General features: G+C 40.7%; 1 protein-coding gene across 1 annotated transcript in view; it reads right to left on the bottom strand.

Annotated features, from left to right (window-relative positions):
• Nucleotides 1-576: 576 nt before the first annotated feature.
• Nucleotides 577-12,244, bottom strand: part of GALNTL6 (polypeptide N-acetylgalactosaminyltransferase like 6) — a 937,179-nt gene continuing 925,511 nt past the window's right edge. Inside the window, exon 13 of the mRNA XM_081090925.1 lies at nt 577-3,079. Coding sequence (XP_080947051.1) covers nt 2,912-3,079 — 168 coding nt within the window. The 3' untranslated portion in view covers nt 577-2,911. The remainder of the gene's footprint in view (nt 3,080-12,244) is intronic.

Genomic DNA, 12,244 nt, shown 5'->3' on the forward strand with positions numbered 1-12,244 from the left:
AATACATCGTTATTGCCATGGTGCTAATCCAGCCTTGGAACAAAGTATAAATCCCACAATTAGTTCACAACTGTTTTCCAGGACAGACTTTTCTCAGTAAATACACAAAAAGGATTTAATAAATTAACTACTTCCTAACTTCTGACAAAGCCGTCTCTTATGGAGAACTAGTAATTTTTGAGGTCAGATGAAGTTTATGACATTTTCCCTCTATTCTGAACAGCTGAGTACTGATCAGCATCTAAATCATGTTCTTTCCAGAGAAGAGAATCTTTCTGAAATCTGTTCAGTCCTCTTGGCCAAATAGATACACCAACATATGCAATTTCCTACTTTTCAGAATGGTAATGGTGGTATTTCAAGTAGAGTCCCAACCCTGGGTGGTATGGGGAATGTCTCCTGACATGTGCTTATTGCCAGAGCCTGGCCCTGCTGCTTAGGGGGAGATTCTTGTGGCTTCATTTTATTCTATTGGGATGGTTCCCATTTGCAAACATTTAACAATTTTTTGGCAGTTTGAAATTTCAATTTTGGCTTTGATTGTGTCAAGCTTCTCTTTTTTTTGTTTGTTTGTTTCGTTAGTTTTAAATTTTTACATTACGTCCTTGGACTCAAAGGTGAGATTAGATCCAAAAGGTAGTTTATCTATAATCAGGAAACCAATCTTTGTTGATCCTGCAGGTTACATTAAAATGATGCGATACCCAGACTTTCTCCGAGGACAGTGGCCAACATGCTATGGCTAGCTTCCCATGATTAGAGCATCTAACACAGCTGTCCAGGGTGCAGGACCCAATGTTGACGCTTGCGTAGAAGTGTAAATAGCAGTCAACTGATTAATGACATAATGAGAATTTTTATAGGCACTTCTACTTCTAAAACCAGATTGCTCTCTGAACACTTGAGACAAAGCTTCTCTCACTCTCTGAATTGCCCAGTACACAGGTTCATTTTTCACTATTGATTTTCTCTACTATGCATCTTGAAACCTTCAAGATCTCTTGACCTACTCAAAAAAATCTGTCAGTTTAAAAAGAAGAGTTCTTCAAAAGAATGCTTGAAAAATCAGTAAAGATAACAAAATAGCTCTTCCCCAACTATTAGCAGGGCAGCTTAACTGGACATTTTGATTAGATTTCGAGGAGAGAACGAAACCACGAACATTTACAAGAAGAGGTTTCATACAGTGAAGCTTCTGAGTGTGAATGCTCCTCTTGTAGGCACCCCCAGGGAGGTGTGATGTTTCAGCTAGTGATGGGAAATGGTGAGTTAAATCGGCGGAATAATCAGAACCGCCTCGGGTAGCAGAGTGAGGCGACACAGAGCAGGAGGAGGCACTGGACGGGCTCAGAAGACCCCTCTGCCCTGCCAGGAAGGAGGGCCCTCCTCTCTGGGCTTGTGTCATTTATCGATAAAAACGAAGGGATTGGACTAAGAGTCTTCCCAATTCTAAAATTCACTGCTTCTATATCCAAGACGATGTGTACATTTTAACAAGGAAACCACATTAAGAGAAAACAATGAAAGCAAAATAAACACTTCTTTCTACTAGAAAAAACTTGAGGAATGTAAAATAAACATAATTTTTTTTCTTAAGACCCATCTTAATCTCTCTATATATTCCTCTCCCACCCCCGTTATTATTGAAAAGTAAAAAAAAAAAAGATTGTCTTAAGGATTAAATGCTCCACTTAGCTTTTTAATCATTCCTTTCTTCACCCCTGAAATATTGTCCCATTTACAGAAAACAGTGTCAGAAGCACTTTATTAATGGAAATTCCTTCGGTGCACGTCCAAGTAAAACAAAAACATCATTAATATCAGTGACATAAAACAAAAAATATCTAAAACCAAACAAACAAAACCACTTCTCTGTCCCGAGGACTGACCAAACAGAATTGAAGTGAATGGAGACATTTTCACACGGCACTTGGAGTGTAGATTTATTTGGGTTTAAGAATCTCCTTAAACAAATTACATCAACCTCACTCCATTCCCTTCCTTAATAAAAATTATGACTGGACAAACATCAGGCTTCTAGAATTCTAAAAAGAATAGAAAAGTAAAAATCGGTTTCCTACGGAAATCCCTCTCCTAAACCTTACATAGTTTTGCTGCTTCTGTGAAATCATCCTCTTTGGAGTAACTGGGTAGCATAGTGTTCTGATTTTGTTTTTAAAGTGGATTCATACAAGGGCACTGACTTTGAACTTCAGCTGATGGATGGAGCATGAATTTTTAGGAAAAATAAGTTACTTCTGCCCGAAAAGGAAAATGGCCGGTGCAAGAACGGAAACACTGGAAGTCCGTTTCATAATGTAATTTAAGTCTTACATTACATAGCACACCTTCATTTAAAAAACAACAACAAGAAAACAGAATGGTATGAGCACTCTAAAATCATCTGCAGCACTTTGAAGGGTTAAACCTGCTTAACCCATTCTTAGTCAGAGAATGGCACCAAAGAGTCCAGCTCGCCCGTTCAGCGTGGCTAGTTCTACACCTGCGGGATCTTCAGGTTGTCAGAGCAGTCATGCACTCCATTTCCACCCCCCTCCCACCCGAATGATAGGATCCATTCATAGCTACTCACTACTGCAGGATTTGACCTGAGAAATGCTAGGATTTATTAACTCAGCAGTTGTTTTGAAACATCCCTAAATAATCTTCGCCCTTGGCCAGCAAGGGAACTGCTAGTCTCAAGTTCTCAGAAGCAGCTGGTGAGGTTCTCCGCCAAGTTCTTCAGATGCAGGAAGTTCTCCAGGACAACCTACTTTAACGTGGCATTGACGGGCCTTTAAACCAGGCTTCCTAGATCGAGGAAATGTTATTCCCGATGCCTTCCACCCCGGTGCTGGAGAAATTTTAGTTTTTTTAGAATCTGGAGGTCATCACTCCTTCTTCTTTCCTTCTAGGAGCTGGCATGGTGGTTAAATTTTTCTAAAACAGTCATATTAATATGTTCAAAAATCCACTGCTGAGTCTCAGATAGGGGGTCACATCTGGCCATGAAAATCTTCTTCTCTGCGGGGTTGCAATCCATGCAGCTGTTGCTCACAGGATGGAATAATGTTCTGTCCTGGAGAGATCAGAAAGAAACGACTGACATAATATATGGCGACTGGTTAGAACCCAAAATATACAGAGGGAGCAAAATATCCCCGTTTATATTTTAGTCTATACTCCTGGTGTAAAAAATAGATTATCTCCCCAAATCAAACAAAAGCAGCTTGAGTTGTACATGGAACATGGTTTCCTGGGATCCATCTGTACTAAGTAAGGCCTCCAAGCAGGTTCAATCAGAAGCAAAGAATTCGTTCATTCAGTGATACTTTTAAAAAAAGCAGTCCATCATTTTTTTTACTCTCTGGTAGACATTTTGCTTCTTGGTTGGGTTTTGAAGATAGTAAGCATGTGAGGTTGCTTATCAAGTAGTTAATAACCTAGTTATCTGGGGAGAGGCATGTATACAAAAATGATAATTTTGTCTATAAACAGAAACACACACACACACACGCATACACACAACTAGAACAGTCAGAATTTTTCCTACCCTGTACTGAGCCTCTAACTGGAAGGGGAACTACAAAAGAAACAGGAACCAAAATGAGGTAGGTGCTCAGTTGCCTTAATCAGAAAATGAATATGGGGAAGGGGATAAGAGACACACAGGCAATATCTCAACCTACAAACTCAAATTTGTTAGCACTTGATCTTCAGTCTCTTCTCAATCCCTTTAGTGTCATTCCTGTGGTACAATTCTCATTGCTTTCTGTAAAATGGAGGAGGCTGTGTTCACTTAAAAAAAAAAAAAGGTTGCTAAGTACATGATAAAGATAACAGCCCTCTGAATGAAAGGTACTGGGGGGTGTGGGCACGCAAGGGTAAGAGGCAAGCAAGCTCACTATCTGACTGGCTCTATTAACACACACCCCTTTTTATTGTGCAAGTAGAAAGAGGAAGTTCATTTAAGAGAAAAGGATCCCTTCTTAAGTAGCAATGAAACTTTTGTCTCTTACAATGTCTATGCTAAAAAAGAAAAATGCCAATAACATGTAAAAGCTTCCCCAAATCACTGCTTCAATTTGAGGGTTAAATAATGTTGTCTTATTTACCTCAGGACATGTTTAGAGGCTCTGACTGTGTTCTTTCACTGGGGAATATTAGACTTGCAATGCTTTTGGAATCTAAGAGTTTCCCAGGCACCCTGTGCAAACATTGCTGGATTGCTCCTGGATGTTAAGACTCCACCGACCAATATTTGATGTTCTTTTAGGGCCCGGATGTTTGCATAGTTAGGCACGGTGTGAAGGGAGGGAGAATAAGAAAGGAGAAAGGCAGCTTCCTGCAATTTAGTTTTCACATTTCTAGTTTCCATGTAAAGAAAGAGCTGTGCCTAATACAAAGGCGCATTCTTCTGTTCTCTTTACGGGGTTCCTGAGTCTACTGTGGATTTTCCTTTTCTTACACAAAGAATGCTCCTGAGGCCTTCCCACTCCTACTCTCCCCCACCCCCACCCCACCAACTGGGCTGCTGTTTGACTTCAGGGGAGGCTCTGAGGGACTGTCTCCTACTCTGAGTGGAGGGAGCAGATTCTAGGAGGAAGGAGAGTGCCCTGCAGCTCACCCCACATCCCTCTCTCTTGGGGTCCACCCTTGCCATCAAGTGGCTATCCCTTCTGATAGCCACTGTAGCTCCCTGGGCAGCAGTGTCCTTCACCCACTTGCTTTCATCCTCCCCAGCATCTCTCATGCTCAGCCTCTTTCCAGATTAGCAGCACGGGGGTAATGGATTTAGATCTGCTTTTCACAGAGCGTTCTCAAGCTGTTAAAAAGCATGAAAATTAATTCTATGGACCTGCTAAATTATAATTCACTCCATTCCAGGTACAAGTACTACCTCCCCCAACTATCTGTATTTCTTCCTATTGTCACCTTTATGAATAGCTCAAGCGGGGACCTCCATATGTTTGCAGTTTCTCCCCCAAAACACGTATTTCCATGAAAGCTTAAACAAATACCTGTTTTTATTCTCTTTCTTTTACTGGTTTGTGCACCTCGGCGTGGATGCACAAGCCAAACTAGATTTTATGAACATTTTATTTTCTCCAACCTTATTTTCTGAGCCATAAGGTGATCATATTTTTTCCAAATCTCAAATTGGAACACATGCTCTGACAAATACAGGTATACGCATGGGGCCAGCCAGGAAGGATATGCACATTCAGCACTACCCTGGAAAATCCAGAATGTGTGTTCTGCGATTGCACTTCATGTTCTCCTGAAAGTTGAATTCCCTAAATCTATCTATGTCTGAGAAACTTCATCAGTAAAATGGGGGGAGGGGGTGTGGATAAGATCAATCTCGAAGGCCTCTCCCAGCCATAAAATTGAATGATGCCCATTTTATGGCAAAGGTCAATCATGACAGAGACAAATGACGGGACAGCAGAACAGAGACTATCAGCCTAAGCAGTGCACCAACAGATTGACTGTTCTCTGGTTACAGACCGAGTTCTGCTCACCCCTGTCTGTGGAGTATCCAGTAGGTCCTAGAGGTCAAGCTTCTGGAAGCATCTTCAGCCTTCCCCAAGCATGCATTATCCACGTTTGACCTTTGGGGCTACATAATTGTCATCTTTATGTTTCTACTCAGCTAAGCTTTTTGATTATTAAATGTCTTTACTGATGCTTTTCCCGGCTGGAACTAAGTCAGTGGGTTGAGCCATCGTTGGTGAATATGGTCTCTTGCTCTATGACAGCTTTTTACTCCTCTACCCTTCATGGCCTCGGTCATGACAACAGATGGCTGTAACCAAACTGAATACAGTTTTTTTTCTTTGGACTAGGCTTCTCAGTGCGTTGGCAAGTCTGTCATTCACAACAATCCTCCTTAAAGGGCTTTTTAAAACTGGGCTGTTCTTTGCTCAGTCCCAGGGGATAATCATAGCATATATCTCGCTGTTCAAAATGTAATTGCAACAAACTTCCTCTCCCATACTCCTTCCACCTTCCCTGACTGCTTCCTCCCTTGCTTTTATTTGTTTTTGTTTTTGCTAAGAAATTGAAAATTCTTGAGCAGGAAATGAAAAAAGTTCATGTTCAGGTTTATAGACCTGCCCTTCAGAATCAAAGCAGGTCAGTCAGTCCACGCTGTGAAAGGGGTGGGTGGGATTTTTCAGGTAGCTCATTTGAGAGGGGCACTTCTTCCAAGCAGGCCTGCGATTTGGTTGGCTTCTGTGTTATACTTGGTGGCATTTGCAGGCCAGCATTAAATTTTATTACATTTCATACTTCCATAGGGTCTGAGCTATGAAAGAGTGAGTACATTGTAGGAAACATTCCACACTGTGTTCAGATGAATAAAAGAACCAGACACCACAGATGCAAAGGCAATAAGGCAGGTGGGTAAGTTCATAATGCATAGGAAGATGAGTCTGAGACTAAAACTTCCACACTGTGGGAGGGGAAGCAACCTAGTCAAGGGCTGGGATTTTGTTCCACAGGGCATTTGGGTCAAATTCCAGTCATGCCCCTTACTTGTTGTGTGACCTTGAACAGGTATTTAATTCTCTGAACCTTAGCTTCCTCATCTGTAAAATACAGACATGATATCTATTTCACAAGTTTGTTGGAAGGATAAGAGTTAATATATGTAAACTCTCTGGCACAATACCCTACATGTAATAACTAAGTAATAGTGATTCCATTTTCCACTTCTCTAATTTATTTTTAGCCAAGGAGCATTCCCTAATTCTAAAAATCAGAATGTACTAACCATCTGGTCTGAGACTAGCTATTCAAGACCTAATTACAATTTCTGAAGCCCTGGCAAAATAAAATTTGCAAACATTAAGGCCTGCCTCAACTAGTTATCCAACTTGATATACCAGAACCTTCTGTGTTAAGCAAAAGAACTTATGGAATAAAGGTCATTGACGGTTTTAGAATGAGCTCTTCTGTGTAATTTGGTCAATTTGTATGTGATCTATGCATTTAGGTCCTTTTCTTGAAATACAACATTATTCAGGTCGGTTGAGTTCAACAAATACTGATTAAGTGCCTATTATTTTCTGATATGTATTAGGAGATAGGCATAGGAAGATAAGATGTATTCTCCTGACCCAAGAAGTTGGGGAAACCAATAGGTAAACAAGAAATGTTTGAAGTAAAAAAAAAAAATATCAATAAGATTGTAGACTTTGGGGAATAGAATGGATTGGGATATTTCAGACATAGAGAAAAACACGTGAAAAGAGAAATGTGAAATAACATGCACATCTATGCATTCAATTTATTCAACAAAAATTCATTTGAAACCTACTATTTATCAGGTACTGTTTTGGGGGGTTAAAATTTACCAATAAACTTAAGAAGGTAAATATTCCCTGCCTTCTGAAACTTACATGTTAGAGGGAGGGGTAAAGGGGGGGCATTGAGGCACTGACAATAAATGATGAGCATAATAGGTAAAATATATATCCCGTGTGCAAATTTAAATATGTGGAAAGGGTGCCTTAGTCAGTTTGGCTCAGGGGATAGAGCGTCGGCCTGCAGACTGAAGGGTCCCGGGTTTGATTCTGATCAAGGGCATATGCCAGGGTTGCAGGCTCAATCCCCAGTAGGGGGCATGCAAGAGGCAGCCGATCAATGATTCTCTCTCATCACTGATGTTTCTATCTCTCTCTCCCTCTCCCTTTCTCTCTGAAATCAATAAAAATATATTTTAAAAAATAAATAGGTGGCAAGGGTAAGCCTCATTGAGAAGGTAACATTTGGGTGGCCTCGAAGAAGGTGAAAGGATTAGCCATGCAAATATGTGGGGGAAGAGGGTTCCAGACAGAGGGAACAGCCAGTGCAAAAATGCTAGGCAAGAATGTACCATGGTGGGTTAGAGAAACAGCAAGTAGGCAAGAGTGAAGAAGAGTGGTGGGAGATGATGTCAGAGTTAATGGAGGGCTAGGTTATGTGCTATGGAGGACCAGCGGGTTATTTGGTATGGCTGAGCACAAGGTGCAAGGTGGGGAGTTCTAGACTAGGATATCATGAAGAGAATGGGGTACAACGCTAAGCCTTGGTTGTTCATGCAACTGTTGGGGAGTAGTTATTGAAGGATTTAAAAGAGTAGAGCCACAGGATCCCTATTTTGGGTGGATCATGCTGGTGGTAGAGAGGAGAATGGAGGCGGGAAGGAAGACATTGGACTCTAGCCAAGAGAACAGTTGGTGGCTACAGCAATCATCAGGATTTAAGCTTAGGCAAAAGCAAAAGCAATGGGGGATGAGTTGGAAGTGTCCAAGAAATGATGTGAGAGATATTTGAGAAGTAACATATGGGGCGGTCTGATTAATGGGATGCGGGGGTTAGGGTAGAGGGAATCAGTGGATGCCTGGAGGAAAAGCAGTTTTGAGGTAAGAAATGCAGAAAAAGAAACAGGAATGGGGGGTGGGAATGATAGTGATTTCTGTTTGAGGTATAATGAGTTGGAGACATTTCTGGAACATCCAGGTTTAGATACCCAGTAAACAGCCCAGTAAGTTTACTGGACCTCAGGATAGCTCCTCTATGTAAAGGGAAGAACTGAAATACTCATTCCTATTGACCGCTCATTTCCCTGTACCATACACTGAAACAGAATGCTTTTGTGAGAGAGAACCCATTAGGTCCAATGCCTTTTGTGTCTAATATGAATATGGGAGGACGAAGATTTTGAATTATGAGACTCGTTTTTAATCCCAGCTTTATCTCTGACAATAATCTTTGGTGGCCACTTAGTTGGTCAGGGATTTAGGTTTTCTATCTGCAAAATGAATGGGGTGGAGAGGAGGCAAGTGGGATGAGATAAGGAATAAAAAGATATGCCCTCCTATAGTCTGGTGCTGTGGAAAAGGACAAGGTTGATATATGAATATCCTGTGAGTTCTGGAAGAAAGACAAATTAGGTAGGTTTTGTCTGCCTATTTTTACTTTGGGCATCTGGGAAAATGCAAATAACCCCTTGATAGGCATAATAAGGAAAAGGCAGCCTTGCCGTCTATCATTTCCATTTTTTTCTTTGACAGGTAGAATTCCTCACAGGAGGAGAAAATTGGTCTTGCATCAGTGGCTAATTTGGCCAATCAGAAATAATGCTTCTTAATGTCCTGACAGAGCCCCTGGGTGTGTGCGCTGAGGCAGTGTCAGCCACAGCAGACCTCCATCCTCTCCTCTTGCTCCTGTCACTTGCTCTTCTGGGCTTCAGGCAAATGGTGGGCCTGAATGTGTCCTCAGTTCTCCTCAGAGCAGCCAGAATAATTTGAATGTCTCTCAGACCATTCAAAGACTTCCTGGTTGCACAGCTAAATTCTTAGCCTGGCCTATAATGTCTTGTATGGTCCTGCCCCTGGCCAGATGTCTGGCTGTATAGCTCAAATTTTCCCTCACACTCATACCTTTCAACTGGCTTCTCTCTGTTCTTCCAGGAAACCAAAATCTTGCCTACTTCAGGGCCTTTGCACAAGCAGATCCTTGTATCTGGGATGTTTTTCTCTATCACTTTCTTTACTTAGGATTCCCACTCAATTTTTATGTCTCCACTGAAAAGTTAATTTGCCAGAGAAGCCTTGCTTACCTCTCTGACATGGGTAAAACCCAGTGTTTTGTATTTTCATATTGTCTTGTACACTTAATTTATTGAATTATTTTGGTCTGCTTCTCCACTGGACTGAAAGTCCCCAGAGTAGAGAAAACCCATTTGTTCTGTAGCTTGTTTTTATCTGTCCATAGCTTTTTATCTCCCCTCAGTGAACTTGTGGGAGTCATGTAAACATCATAATAGCTGCTATTTATTGAATATGTATCTGTCTCTGGCAGTGCTAAATGTTCTACCCAGGTTTTCTTATTTTATCTACCTAAACCACATAAGTAATCTGAGGAGATAGTGAATGTGGACAAATGGGAGCTATGCTCATTTCTTTATTCATTCTACAAATGCTAATTAAGTACTTCTATGCGGCAAGCAGTTTTAGGTTCTGCATGAAAAAAAGCAGAGAAAAATCCCTGGTCTCATAGAATTTACATTCGGATATTTAGCTATAGCTAAAATAGTACAAAAATATACAATAGAGAAATATGACTAACTAGCCCTCTTTTCCTGTATGTAAACTTGGACAGCCAAAATCAAATTAGAAGATAGTTTGTTGAGCACATGGAATAGTAATAGCTAACTTTAAATGAACTCTTATTCAGTATCATGTCTTAGAGGTGCATTTTAATTTTATTTAGCCATTACAGTCATCTTCTAAGGTAGAAACTATTCTTATCTCCATTTTCAAATGAGGAAACAGAAGCACACAGTAAGAAAGTTTCCCAAGACCCCAGATTTAGCAATACCCAAGGAAGAACCAGAATGCAAATCTCAGCTCCCCCAGGAGCCAGAGCCTGTGCTCTCGGTCTCTGAGTTACTCCATTTCTCCTCTTGCCTGAGCCAACGAGCGGCACTGCTCCAACCCCATACCTGCTCAGTAGGGAGAAATTGTTCTAGTTAGCAAACCAATGTAATTTTTTCATAGTTCCCATTACTAAGATTCTTTGGTTTGTCAGTCCAGATCTTGGCAGGCATTTGATTCAGGGAGCCTTTTTCCTTATGTTAGTGCCTGAGATGGTCTGTGATGGGGCCCTTTTTTCTTCTGAGTGACCAGAGAGTGGCAGTTAATCATGTTGGGTGAAACGGTAACCAGTAAGGATATTGCCAAGTTACCCAGAAATGGCAGAAGTTAAAAGGTTGTGACAACTAAGTGACTTCAGAGAGGTTAGACAGATGAAAACAGAATTAGGAGCTACTACTACTTATTAAGAAGGTAGCTTCAATGCCAGGGTGAGTATATCCTCTCCTGGCAGCAATTCCCCCTCTTCTTTGACAAGGTGGTTGAATCATCCATTCAAATTGAAAATCATACTTTCTTAGGGTACAATGACTGAAGTCTCCTATTGCAAATATGGGTATGATGTAGACATTGTGCAGATGGTTTTCAGTAAGATGTTTGAAAAGTCCACTTTTGTGTTCTTATGGGCAAGCTGGAGAAATGTGGGCTGTGAGATATAGCTATTAGGTGAATTTGTATCTGGTTGAGGACCTTCATCCAAATGATGCTCATTAATGGATCAATGTCACCTCTACCACATGCTAGAGGGCTCAGTTCTTGTGCATTGGGATCAACATCGTAGATGAAGGCATGACTACATGCTGTGATGAAAACGAAAACTAGTTCAATTGCTCATAAATTGGATCAAAGGATCAAAACTAGGTTAGATGAAATCTGGTGAGAAAGAATTTAATAGAAACAAATGGATAACTACACAAGTATAAAAGATGAACTATACAGGTATAATACTGCAGAGATGTGTCTGTACAGCAAAATAAGAAAAAAGACTGTGGGTTATTTTTATACTGAGACCTCATTAAGAAGCCAAGTATATGTAAAGTTAAGGCAGAAAAATTAACCGACACAAGCTAAATTAACAAATATATTGCTCATAACAAAAAGGTACTATAAGCTCATAACAAAGGGTGCTAGAGACACATTCTGTGGTTATCACCCCTCTCTGGGACTATCAGAGTATGGTAGGAGTGAATGTCTAGAGAGGCTGATTGAGGTAGACCCATATGAAGAGCAGTGGCAAGAAAACGGGCCATTAAATCAGAAGAGTAAAGATCAGGCAAACATTGTTCAAACCTTTGGGGTCTGACTTGAGCAAGATGGATGAAATTTAATCTGTGTGGTATCGAAAGCCAGGGAAGAACTTGCTAATACTTGAGACTGTCCAGGAATGAGGGGGCTGACCTGGGGTAGTGAAACTGCCTCAGTATGACCACATAGTCCAGGATTTTATAGCAGGGCTTTATGTATCAGAACCAAAGTTGAATTACACACCTTTTAATTATGCTCTTTGTGTACACTTGCCTCATTTTTGGTCCTAAATCAATAGCTAACCAGAATGATTAAAAAATAACAACCTTGTGGCCTTCCATCTGGTATCTTTGTAGACCAGCAGGATTTTATGAGGAGAGAGGCCAAAGCCCTGGCTTATATATAAGCTACAATAAACAGTCAAATGCAAGCACGTGCCACAAATTCCACCCACTCACTTTTTATGCCAATGTGATTGTTGCCCTGCCATCATCTCAGTCTGAAAGGTACTTTCTTATTTGTATTTCTTGTTTAATGTTATTTTAAAGTCCCTTTTTATGGAAGTTAAACTATAA

The sequence above is a fragment of the Myotis nattereri genome (assembly GCF_964212035.1).
Source record: "Myotis nattereri genome assembly, chromosome: 5".
Classification (NCBI taxonomy): Eukaryota; Metazoa; Chordata; class Mammalia; order Chiroptera; family Vespertilionidae; genus Myotis; species Myotis nattereri.